The sequence below is a fragment of the Idiotropiscis lumnitzeri genome, chromosome 8 (genome assembly GCF_059441095.1).
Source record: "Idiotropiscis lumnitzeri isolate Australia: NSW breed Sydney's pygmy pipehorse chromosome 8, RoL_Ilum_1.0, whole genome shotgun sequence".
Lineage (NCBI taxonomy): Eukaryota > Metazoa > Chordata > Actinopteri > Syngnathiformes > Syngnathidae > Idiotropiscis > Idiotropiscis lumnitzeri.
The window spans coordinates 17012628-17025863 of NC_142398.1; the positions used below are offsets into that span (position 1 = coordinate 17012628).

The 13236-nt window shown below is 41.8% G+C and overlaps 1 protein-coding gene across 1 annotated transcript in view; it reads left to right on the top strand.

The window, feature by feature from the left end:
• The window catches only part of prkcaa (protein kinase C, alpha, a), a 76276-nt gene that overhangs the window by 55272 nt on the left and 7768 nt on the right, over positions 1 to 13236 (top strand). The window contains exons 14-16 of the mRNA XM_088301858.1: positions 7328 to 7408; positions 8507 to 8614; positions 9354 to 9494. Of these exons, the coding sequence (XP_088157984.1) occupies positions 7328 to 7408; positions 8507 to 8614; positions 9354 to 9494 (330 nt within the window). The remainder of the gene's footprint in view (positions 1 to 7327; positions 7409 to 8506; positions 8615 to 9353; positions 9495 to 13236) is intronic.

The following is a 13236-nucleotide window of genomic DNA, read 5'->3' on the forward strand; positions in this document are numbered from 1 at the left end:
AAAAAGGTTCTTCTATCGCAACGCAATGTGGTTATCATTCGCTGAAAATATTAGAACGAAACTCGCAATTTTTTGTGTGATTGTCACATCGTAAGATGAGCTGTCCGTATTTGCCTTGTAGAGTGGCAACATTTTGTCACATTTTGATAAAAAAAAAAAAAATAATAAAATACAATTATTAATTTAAATATTCAACAATTATAACTAAATGACAAGAAATGGAATTCCTTTTCCCAGGTTCTTGGAATTGTTATAGATGGTTTATAGATGATGATGTATAGCCAAATGAAATCACAAAATTCTAAACTTGTCTTTGACTATTTAATCCAACAAAGAAGTACAAAAACTACGGTCGGGTAGAAACAATAGCGCGGTGGGAACAGGCAGCTAGGCGACGCCCCCCTGGTAAGATAATTGGTTATAAATCGCAATCACAGCCCCTCCTTCCCAGGAAGAGCTGCCTATTCTAAAACCATATGTCATTGCAATATTATTTAGTGACATCAGTGTTATCAAAACAGCTAATCTGCATCTGTGTGTGCGTGTGTGTGCGCACAACCTAATGTGAAGTGAAAGCTGCAGCACAAGAATATATCGCATAACCCCCCCTGTTGAGGTGGATGTAAGGTCACCTCACAAAAGCGCTTCCGTCAGCCTGCCTCAGGGCAGCTGTAGCTCCAGAACTTATTTTGCCACCAACAGAGCATGAATGTGAGTGCATGAAAAATGTATCCATTGTGAGACGGCTTTGAGTGTCCAGAAAAGTGCAATTGAAAACCAATGCATTTGTATTTTTTATCAATTAGGACATGACACTTTTGGACATACGTGTATGTCTGTCTTTTGTTGCTCACCGTATTCCTCGGAATGCTCAGGGAGTTTGTGTGCCATGTAGTTGTAAATGAGTTCAATGATTCTTAGTAGAGTTTATCTGTGGAATTTTGTTTGTCTGAAAGGTAAGCTTTGGAGAAAAAAAATCACTTGCTTTTAAAAAAAAAAAAAAAAGATTTTTTGAATCAGGATGCCAATTTTTTTATTTATTTATTTTTTAAAAATTCTTTCCCCGGTGTTACATACAGTGCATTTGTTCACTGAAAGCAGCTGGTGTAAATATAAATATATATTATATTTTAGTATTTGTAAATAATGGCTGCCAACTGGATTCTAATCAGCCATTATCCTGATTTAAAATCTGATAGTGTTCGTGCATGATTGTTTATTATTGAGCGTGTGTTCGTGCATACGTGTGTGGATGTTTCTTAACGCCTCATTGACGTCGTCAGATCATGTTGAGCAGAAGCAACTTAGCATCTCTACACCCCCCCTTTAGCTCATATGACAAAAGTGAAATTGACGCGCAGATACTACACTGCTTTTAGTTACAGTCCAAAGTGCACATATCAAACGTCCTTAACTCATTTAATCCCAGACATTTTCACTAGAGGAAACCCCTCAATTCCAGCGTTTTTCTGGATTTTGACTGATTTTGCGAGGTCAACAGAATATTGTGTTCTAATGCTATAAAAAAAAAAACGGAGCTATGACGCAAAAAAAAAAAAAAAAGCTAAGACGTATAAATACGTCTTCGGGAGGTGGGGGCTACGTTTCTGAAAATGCACAATTTGGTAAACCTTCCTAAAAGTAACACGTTCAACTGTACACGTCAATACTCAACATCCTAGCTAACTTTTTTTTTTTTACTCCCTGAATTGGCCACCAGACTCTCACAGTGCACCAATAATATTTAGTCAAGAATAATTTTAATGATGGAAGAAAAGACCTACTCTAGCAAAGACAACACAAACACTTTTATATACATTAAAATTTGGTTCAGCTCTGAATAAAGTTATAGCTTACAATTTTTTGGGGAGAGCAAAGATTTCCTTTCTATAATAATGTCAAAAATGTTTGAACACGGTCACGTCTCAACATTTTACTTTGTAGACCTCGGTGGAGGTCTGCGCGCTACATTTTCCCATTCGAATGTCAAAATCCGTTTGTTTCCATGGGAGTTCAGGTTGTGACCTGTGAAATCTTCTCACACTTGACTTTTGCGTGCCAGCTGGAAAGTTGCGGCGTTTCCCTCGCTTGTCAGCGTACACGTGAACGCACACGGCGTTAGCCTGACCTATATAAGTAGCCCGTTATTGGTAGCTCCTGTCTGGGAGGAATGATCGCACTAATGTACATTTACACCTCAGTGACTTTGATACAACGAGAAAGCCATAGAGAGAAAGCCAAAGAGAGTCCCGTGGGCAAAACAAGGAGATGCAAACGCTATTAACTATGTGTAAAAGAGCAGAAGAAGCACCCGGACAATAAAGGCAGAAAGGACGGAGAAAGAGCAGTCTAATGATGACTCAGTGACATTTCACAAAAGCATTTGAGACTAGTGAGTTGACTGATGCGGCTCATTTCCCCGTGTGGCCTTGTTAACCCGAGCACACAGCTTCATCTTGGGGATACAAAAAAAAAAAAAAAAAAAAAAAAGGCACCGTCTACTGTCAAGATGATAAAGTACAAATTTAGCCTTTTCCTTTGTTCTATTTTTAACCTTTTTTTCCTGGCCCCTTCTATAGGCACACCTGCATAATCATATTAGATCCAAAATGGCAGCACACTGGACATGGTTCTGAGATTCAGGTTTTGAATCCCTGTAAGGCAGGCGTGGGCAAACTACGGCCCGGGGGCCAAATGCGGCCCGTTAAAAAAAATGATCAATAAACCTTGTTAATGTTTTATTTTGTAAATACTGTGGCGTGTCAAAGACAGATATTTTGTTGTAATGTGTTTGTTCACTTTCATTTAAAACTAAATGTATTTTTTTTCTCCGATGAGCTGAGGTGACCAAAACACTCCATCCATCTGCTCCTGGTCCGGCCCTTCTGTCAAATTTTAGAACCCATTGTGGCCCGCCAATCAAAAAGTTTGCCCACCCCTGCTGTAAGGTGTCCACCGGCTACCTCACCTACCCCCAAGACATGCATTTTCGGCTTACTAACGGCTTTTAATTGTCCACACTGCAGCTGTGAATGCTTGTTTGTCTATTCGTACCTTGTGATTGGCTGGCGACCAGTCGAAGAAGTTTCACCAGTCTGTCATTTGTCATTCTACAGCAGTCGCACAATCGGACCGTCACCCCATCTTTGCTATTTCAATCGCGCTTGCACCAAAAAATCAAAAGGTTTAACTTTAAAATTTGAAATTTGTTACTAAAGCCATGATCTGGCTCCGCATTGTGGCCAACGATAGAATCCAAATGTTGGTTAAAATAAAATCCTTAGTCAGCGTTTTGAATTTTCCCCATCAGTCGCCATTCATCAGCAAAACGGACGTCTTGTCAGCCACATATTGGCGGACCTTCCGTCAGTCGTGATGGAATGCCCCACTTGTGTGTAAAACCCTACGGCTGCTCATTACATCATCACTCACCAAAAAAACAAAAAAAACAGCCACATCAAGGATGGAGATATGTCGTTGATTGTCGGGCATAGGCGTGCTTGCATTTGCGCCACAGCATCGTCAAAGAGAACCTGAACATCAGCAAGCCATTCACCACAATGCCGTGAATTCTAAACGGCTTTCATATGGAACACAGGGCAGCTTTGTCCGCGTGTGTGTGAGTGTGTGTGGGTGTGTGTATGCGTGTGTGTGCATGTGTGTCAGTGAGTGTTGTTGTAAAGAAAGTACCCTGGAAGAGCTCGCAGTCTGATCCAAAACTGTCATGTAGCATTAGGCCTAATGGGAGAGCAATGTCTACAGCAAAACACACACACGCGCACTCCAACATATGCGCAGGGACAAGAACCGGTACACAAATAACCCCAGATAACATTTAATTTAGATGTATAGAATATTCTTAAACGATAATGATACAAGATGATTATACAAAGAGATTTGCTGGTATATAAATCTGCGATCACGCACACACATGAACACACTTGTATGCTACAGTGAATCAGCAGAGCTGGCCAGAGGCTTTCATACAATAAAGTAAAGAAGAAAAAAAAGGGAAAGAGGATAAAAGCATTGAATGTCAGTCCTGGGTCACACGTGTCTCTTCCCATTGCTATTTCTTCTTCTCACCACCTGGCTGACAGAGGGAACACTTACTTGACTTATTCATCATGCCCCTCCAAGTCGATGCAAAACCAAAAAACATTGCGGCATTGCGTAAAGGTCACCTTGACGGAATTTTGTAAATGTCCGCTGGTGGTGTTGCAGACGAGTGCTCGGTGGCGACGGGTAGCAAGTCACGGCAATTTCACATTAGCACGTTCAAGGAGGGTTGAAATTCATCTTTGCCGGCACTTTGTTGTAACCCTCTAAAGCAGGTGTGGGCAAACTACGGCCTGGGGGCCACAAGTGGCCCGTTAAATGTTTTAATCCGGCCCGCCGAACTTGAAAAAAATTAAATGAATAAACCGTGTGAATGTTTTATTTTCTAAATACTGTGGTGTGCCAAAGACATATTTTCTTGTAATGCTTTTGTTTACTTTCATTTAAAATTAAATCATCGATGAGGTGAGGTTACCAAAACATTCCATCCATCTGCTCCCCTCTGTCAAATTTTAGAACCCATTGTGGCCCGCCATTCAAAAAGTTTACCCACCCCCTGCTCTAAAGGGTTTAATTAAATATGTTAGAATTATTTTCATGTTGAAATATTTCCTGAAAATGTTAGAAATAATATAAATGGTTTCTGTTTTTTTATTAAGGCATAATTTGGAATCATTACCGCAGTCCCACATGACACAGTTCACAGTCGCTTTTCTATTTTTTAAATTTATTTATTTATTTATTTATTTTTAGAGTGCAGCCACCCCTAGCTCCGCCCCTGGTTGTCATGGTAATAAAGTCTCGCTATTGGCCCAGCGGTATGCCGGGTTGGAATAAGTGAATTCTGTTTTGTCTCTCCTGATCTGATGCATCCTAAATGTTCCCTGAGTTGAAAGTCTTGAATGTGCGCAGTTTTTGCAGGAGACCGTCAGGGTCAATTCACAGAGACAGAGTTCAACGCATGTGACATATTTCGGCGGGTCCTCAATGACACACTGTCTCGCTTTGGCTTAGTTCCCGCCGTCACACTGTCAGCTCGCAGCAGATCACCGCAGGATTTAGTAACCTTTCTCTCTTTATTAATCTTGTGGCATGTCGCAGTACCATATGTGCTGTTTCGCGGTACGAGCGATGTGCTGTGTATTCTTTCTCATGTTGTAAGAGTGGCACAATTCTGTGTGACAACAACAGGTACTGTTGACTTTGTATGTCGCGGCGAGGTCACGCGCAGAAACTCAAGCGCTGTTCCGAAAGGTAACGGGATTAGACAGCCGTGCTCGGAAATGTCATCATCACGATTTGCCTCATTAAAAAGATGGAGGAAAGACATCGGGTTTATCTCCCTTCTTTTACCCTTCTCATTGATCACCAAAGAGAAAATCCCGAATTATCCCGTGAGGATCTTTGAATTTTTCAGGATGCACTGACGTTTCCACCAAACAGTCCTGTCCAGTTCGGATCATTCGGAAGGTTAAACTCGGGAAGACGATAGATTATCTTTTTGGATATGCTTTGGAGCAGGACGATCCCGGTTCTACTGCAGCATTTGCCGAGTTAATGCACATAATGTCATTTGGATTTATTGGCATGTGGCGTCTTTCCAATTTCAATCTTGCTGCACCAAAGAAGTAATGACAACTGCTGGGCTATTTTTAGGTCCTGCCTTTGTACTGATAATAATAACTTAGATTTATTCAACGCCTTTCAAAGGACTCTGGAATACAGTAGAATGTTTTTTTTTATTTTTTTTGTCACTCCAAAAAGCGCTTGCTGAAAACTGCTTTAGCATGAATCAGTTATTTTGGTCCGCAGCTTTGAAAATGCCAATGCCAAAAAAAAAAAAAAAAACAGGAAACTCAAATTCAATAATTCTGTATTCTAAGTCAAAACTTTTTTGTCGTGCATTTATGAATTTACAGTTATTAATAGTTAGCACTATATTGGTCATTTGCTTTTTTTTTTTCAGGATTTGACATTAGGGTTCGGAACTGCCAATCTTTGATTAGTTTGAATCTTTCAGTATTGTTCCCCCTGTAAATAAATACTGTAAAATAGTCTATTCAGGTTTGAGACTGATCCCGCTTGGTTGCATCGTTATGTTATGATGTCTGTGTCTCATCTTTGGACTTTTTGCCGCAACTGACTTCGAAAGATGAAGAGCGGGTATATTTAGAAGTAATATTACTTTCCGAGTGACTTTTAAATTGAACAAACATTCCCATCAACTTCTACTTTGTGTTTGCTTTCAGAAATGACTGAAAGTCGCTTCTCTCTTTTTTGTGACATTCATTTCTTAGTTTGTGCAAAAATAACCACTTGAACCTTACTGAGCAGTCTGCAGACATCCTGAGTCGGTGTGATAGCACAAAGTCTCTTTTCCACAACTTTTGCGTTCCGACAGGCAGCATTTGAGCGTGATGCGTTCCCAAAACCTCATTTTCACGGTCTGCGGAGCGCAGACGTTTTAGGGACGCTTTTGCGCATTTGGTTGTAGAAAAAAACTTGCTGTTCAAGCTCAACTGTGTTTTTATGCAGAATTTAGTTTAGCAGAGGCAGTAAGAGATATAATCAAATGCTGAGTTTTTTCTTTCAACTCTTCCCTCGGGAATGGTGACATTCAGATGTTATGGTCTGCGTGCATGCATGAATGTGCACATGCGTGTCTTTGTGTGAGGAGGTTAACACATGGAAGTCGTGCATCTCTTGGGAGTGCAGAGCTGCAAGTGCATTTGTCAACTTGTGTTTGTGGACGTGTGTGTGTGTGTGTATTTTGGGATGCCTTGGGGCAAGTGAGAGGTCAGGCGGATCTCGACACACAATTAAAGTAGTAACATTCGCAAACATAGTTACACGTGCCGATGTTCATGCATGAATTGTGAGTGTGCGTGTGTGTGCATGACCGGAAGGAATGTTCTTTTAACTGTAAAAGGTCAGATGCTACTCATAAAGGATGCACAAGAGATCCAAAAAAACATTTTCATGTTTTTTGTTTTGTTTTTTGGGAGGGAGGGGATGTGGGGGTTCAGTGCCTATACCATCTGTGAATCAAACCCAGGCCCACCAGTACCTTTAACTCTAAAACTTAGACTGGACGATGGCTTTTTGGACTAAGGGTGAAAAAAAGTTCAGTTTCCTCGAGTCAACCTTGTTGAATTATCACGATCTGAATTACTGAAAATCAAAGCAGACATTTTTTCTTCCCGTACAGGTAAAGATAAGTAAGTAATTGTACATTGTTTGAGTCATATTTCTCCTTTTTGCTCTACAGATTATTGCATATCAGCCATACGGACGCTCTGTGGACTGGTGGGCGTATGGAGTGCTTCTATATGAAATGTTAGCTGGGCAGGTGAGTCTTGCATACAGACACGCACACATGATAACTTAATTAATAAATTGTTTCGTACCCAAGTGACTCAGTAAGCTGCTGTTATATTAGTTTTTTTTTTTTTTTATAGCAGATGACAAATGTAGGCCTGAGTACTGTTATATTGTGTTGCTCCACCGTTTGTGTGCTTTTGGTTCTTTTGGTCATAACGCAAGACAGAAAAAAGGCCAAGCCATGACTCATATCTCAAAAACTAGTAAGTCAGGTTACTCATAAGTGGCGGTACCACAGTATTTATTTTCAACACATACTCCCGGTGCTAAATGTGTTTTATTCAATCCACCTAAGTCATCACCTGAGATGTCCCCATTTTCCGACTGCATGAGGAACTGGGTAAAGAGGTCATGACGCAGACGTGCTATCTCTAGCAAGCCCATTCGAGTGGAAACGACAAATTATTCATTTTCCAGAACATTGGAGACATCCGCAATACTGATGATAACCACCCGGCAAGGAAAGCACAATGCTTGGGTCGGCCACTACCTTTACTCAGAAAGTTCTTCTGTATGAAACTTTTGCAACAATTTTTCCCGTGATTGTCTTCATTGCTGACTTCTCATCTTTATTTTGTAGCTATTAAAAACCAACCAAAAAGTTGATACTGAAGTGCCTTTGTTGATAGCCGAAAAGTCGTGCACGCCTTTTAACCTGAATTGCTTAAAGATATAATGAATTAGCAGTCAATTCCATAAGATTAGAATTAGAATTAGAAGATTCTAATTCTAATCGTATGGATTAGAATTTTTTTTTTTTTTTTTTCCAAGATGGCGGCGCGCATAGACGCAGCGGCTAACAGCTCTCCCTCCCAGTGCTCCTTATTCCATACGAGTGACCACATTCTTGACAATACATCAATTGATGATCCAATTCGTACTCCAGAGCTTTTAAATGTTGTCATTTGATATCTGTATGCCCGAATCCATAATTCTGCCACAGCCACATGGCACCACTTAGCAAAAAGTTGTTTGTGGCCACAGAACTGCAACCATCTATTCATCGGCCGTGTGATAATGGATGCAACGCCAACTCTCACCAACATCACGATCTTTCTGTCCGCAGCCTCCTTTTGATGGCGAGGATGAAGACGAATTGTTCCAGTCCATTATGGAGCACAATGTGTCCTACCCAAAGTCCTTGTCCAAAGAGGCTGTTTCCATCTGCAAAGGGGTGAGTGAAAGGTTTCATACATCAATGGCATGTTTCTGATTTTGCACTTTGTGTGATCAAGCAAGCGGTGAATCCACCTGCTGTATACATAAAAAGTTAATGTGAGGCGGATTCGTCCTTGCCTTCGACATGCACCATCAGTCACCATGCTCCAACAGTGTTTGGTTTCAAATAAAACACAACAATTTGTTGTCTTTCACCCCCTAAAAAAAAAAACTGAGTAGGGCTGAACTATTATGCAAAATAATCCGATTGCAACTGTTTTCGTTAAAATTACAATTCCGATTAAATTTCCGATTATTTTTTTCCGAGGTCCTTTTCCATATAAATTAATGGTTAGTATAAAAGACTGTTTATCTACTACAACGACCGGTCGTAAATATTTTGCATGGAGTTTGGTAAGCTTCCATCATGACATAATTCTGCCACACAAACGTAATATATAATATACAAACTAAAGTGCATATTACAACAATAATGCTGCAAATTTCCAAAGGGAAAACAGAGAGGGCAAAAAAAAAAAGAAAAATCACAATTATGTCACTTATTTTTGAGCCCTTCTGTGTTGTTGTCATATGCTGACCTAGAAATGCCGTGGAAGCACATGAATTAAGGAACATATCAGTGAAAAAAAACTGGAGAGAGACACACACATGACTCCTTTTGAGTAGAACTCTGATGAAAGATAGCCAGCGTGTTTGGACTCCATATCCACGTGGTTGTTCTGGACATTCCACAGCTAATGACGAAGCATCCCTCCAAGCGCCTGGGCTGTGGCCTCGAAGGAGAGCGGGACATCCGAGAACATGCCTTCTTCAGACGCATTGACTGGGAACGTCTTGGGAACAAGGAGATTCAGCCGCCCTTTAAGCCCCAACTGGTAAGTCTTGTGCACGTACGCGACACTTTAAATAGCAAGCGGCAAGAAAAGTAGTCACTCGCTGGAGGCCATTTCTTATCGCACGGATGGATGGATGTACTTGTCGGTTAGCGAATAGAAGGATGAAGGGTGGAGTTAGGTTGTATTGGTGATTGGTTGTCGAGATAAATGTCGGATGAGCCGATGGTTGCTCGGATGCTTGAGTAGGAGCAGATGGAAAGATGTCTTTGTGGGTGGTCGGATGGCTGAATGAATGGTTGGTTGACTACTGGGTGGAGAAATGCATTGATGAATCTATTGGCGATCCAGGTTGACACCCTCAGAACGGTTCTGGCGGGTGCATGTGAGTTTGCCCAACTAGTCTACCGTTTTTGCAAAAGGCATTTGATTGTCTACCTTGGCGAGGCATGCACACGTGGTGCGTGCGAGTATGAGGTACCAAAACCTTGGCATCGTCTGTTCGGTCCCTGTATGGATCTGTGTCAGAGTTTGGTTCCCTTTGTTGGGTGTAAGTCCGCTTTTTAGTGTTACGTTGCTGATTTTTGCAGATGTTGCTTCGTTGACTTTATCAAGCCTTGTTCCCCGCAGCATTTCCCAGATGGTTGTGAAGCGGTTTTGATGAGAATCAGCCCCGACAAACCTGAGACCATGGTCCTCGACTGGATAAGGGTGGAGTGGGTATTAACTCCTGCCCAAAGTGGAGGACTTTACACGGCCCACGTTTGCGAGTCGTGGGTCGTGACAGAAAGAATCGCCGATGCAAGTGGCTGTAATTATATTTTTCCCGCTGAATACCCGAACTCTGCCTTGTAAATAAGGTGAGAAGCTTGGTCATTCTTCTGGGGGCACAGCTGCTGCTGACATCTGGTTAGGATGCCGTCCTGAATTCTGAGGTGTTCCAAGCACGGGGCCCAGGAGATGACCCCGGGACACAGCTGGAGTGACTATACCTCCCGGCTGGCTTGGGAGCACCTTGTGTTCCCCAGGAAAAGTTGGACAAAGTGGCGGCTGGAAGGGAAGTTCACCGCTAAGCTGCTTCAACTTAGCTCCTGATGGATGGACGGACATCTGATGTATTGCTGTGCTGCGAAACCAATCGACTTCCCAAAGTTGCCTAAAATGATTTCACTGCACAAACTCACATGACACCTTTCAAATTGGTCGGATTTGCCGTTGCCGTGTTAAATATGGGAAATTGTTTATTTTCCTTTTAATGTTTCATCTCAATTTGTCTGTCAATGTTTTATTGTCCCAATCTGCAGTTTACACTCTTAAAAATGGTTTGCCATTTGTACCTTCAGCATGTGTCTTGAAGATTATTGTTTATTCATTCATAAAAGTCAAATTCGGCAATAAACAACCGCTATTCAAGTGTCAACTACAATGAGTGCGAGCAATATTTTAATTGGGACATTCTTTATGCGGTTTTCCGACATATTTGCCAATGAAGGCACCGAAATAATTCCAAGCTGCTCACATTTACACACACAAGTATGATGACATAATAATATCTGCATAACAACTACTTCGAAATGTACGATTGTTTCAAGCTAAATGCAAACAACACATTTCAAGTTCATATTTCCAACCCAACTCGCACGTTTTGAACTAACTTGTGAACAACAACATTAGCCTGATATATTGCTATTCACTATTTGCTGAAAAAGATGATTATAACCTTTCCTGTGTTTATGACGTATCCCCACCCATCTATGGACTCCGTCTGCTTTCGCCGCGTTCGGTCGTCAGGAGGGGCGATGCAGCCATTTCGGTAGCTCATGAATACTAAACAGAACAAGTCATTACAGTCCATCATGCGGCTACATCACCGAACAGCTTCATTGCTACTGGAGATGTATGGAACTTTGCGGGGAATAAACCACATTATTGCGACTCCAGCATGAGGAGCATTATTATCACAATGTTTGCATTTTTTTTCTCTAAAATGTTCGCCAAGCACTAAATTGGACGACATTTTGGCCATTTGAACTTCAAGTGAACACTGTTTAAGATGTCAAGTGCAATATTCCTTCATCAATGTCAAAACAGCTGCGGGGATCGGGTCTACTCGAAATTGCATGTGACATACAGTATGCTCCATAAATAATTCCATATCTTCTTATCTCAATGTATAATTAATACATTGTCAGTTACTTATAAAGGGTACCATGAGCCGAGTCTTGTCAACCCAAACATAAAACAAATATAAGCATGGAGGACTGGCCGAGCTAGTCATATGTAGACGTGTGCGTGTGTGTGTTATATATTTGAATACAGTATTTCTTTTCTTCTTTTAACTCTCAAGGGCTCCTGCTCCTCTAATAAGGTGAATCCCGGCCTCAATGTCCCTGTAGCCTCCTGCTGCTCAATGGATGCACTTTGTGTCATGCACATGTTGTGTGTGTGTGTGCGTGTGTGTGTGCGCGCGTGCGTGGCTTTCAATTTGAAAGAGCGTATGATGGACGAATGTGAGTGCTGCGGAAATGGAGACAAGCTGAGGATGCATGCCCTGCATTTTTTTTTTTGCTTTCAATGTGTTTGCCGCACAAAAGTGCAACTTTTTAAAAGTGTGGGGGGAGGGGGGGGGGGGATGGAAGCTTCTGGGCTTTGTGCTTGTTTACTTTTCTTCTGGTCCAGTTGGAAGTTGAAGGGAAGCCGATGCATGCATTGTGGTAGCGCAGTGATTGTTTGCATGGTTGTACTGTAGATGTGGAAAAAAAAAAAAAAAAAAGATTAAAAAAAAAATGCGATGACTGTCACGATCCGTTATGTAATGGTCCATCACGTCCGTCTCACTAAAACAGCACGGTGGAGTCCATTAGCGGCAAATAGCAGTCGTTACACTCCCTTCGCACTCGACTACATCCAACCCTTCCTCCCCAATCCATTCTGTCTCCTCTCCCCTCTTTTTATGCACATCCATCCTCGCTCAATCTCATTTCATCCACCCGCGACAGCCGCGCAATTGCAATCAATACCCTCGCCCGCATCCAAAGGTGGATAAAAACGGCGCCGCAATGAGCATCGAGGCATTCTCATGAAGTGCACATTCATCACGGGGATGTCGTTACCGAGGCACGACCGACAACATCCATTGAGCAGCGTTAGCGAGAAACGCCCACTTATATGGCCGACATGCTTTATGGCTTGAAGGAGGAAGGAGGAAAGCAGGTCAAGTGGAGAAGCTGTTGATTGATAAGTTGTGTGAGCTGGGAATGAATACGAGAAATGAAGAGTGGGAGGTCTGTGTCGTTGCATCCTGCGATAGTGGCCACGGACGGCATACCTAATGTAGTGTATGGCCACTCACGTGAATTAGGAAACATTCACGTGTGACTCACTGCAGATGGAAGACGATGAAGGGTACAGCCTCGAGAAATCTCGGAAAGCCGTGTTTTTTCAATACTAATCAACATGAGGTGATATCAAACACTTAAGTCATTTAGTACCATTGACGGCTAAAGACGTCAAAGATCTTTTTTTTTTTTTTTTTTTTTTTTTTTTTTTAAGGATGCCTGTCCAAAGACCAGTGCTCGAGTTGTCTGTTTCTTCTTCGTCCGCGGGTTTGTCCGAATTTTCAGTCCTCGGAGAGAGGGAGTGAAAGCAAGGGAGCAGTTTGTTTTGAGGCTCTCTTCTAATCACTGCAGTAATCTCTCATGCACTTTTTATTTTGGACGAGGCAGCTATGCGTCCTGATTGGTCACATATTTGCGCCAAGACTGTCATATCAGCAAACCAAGTG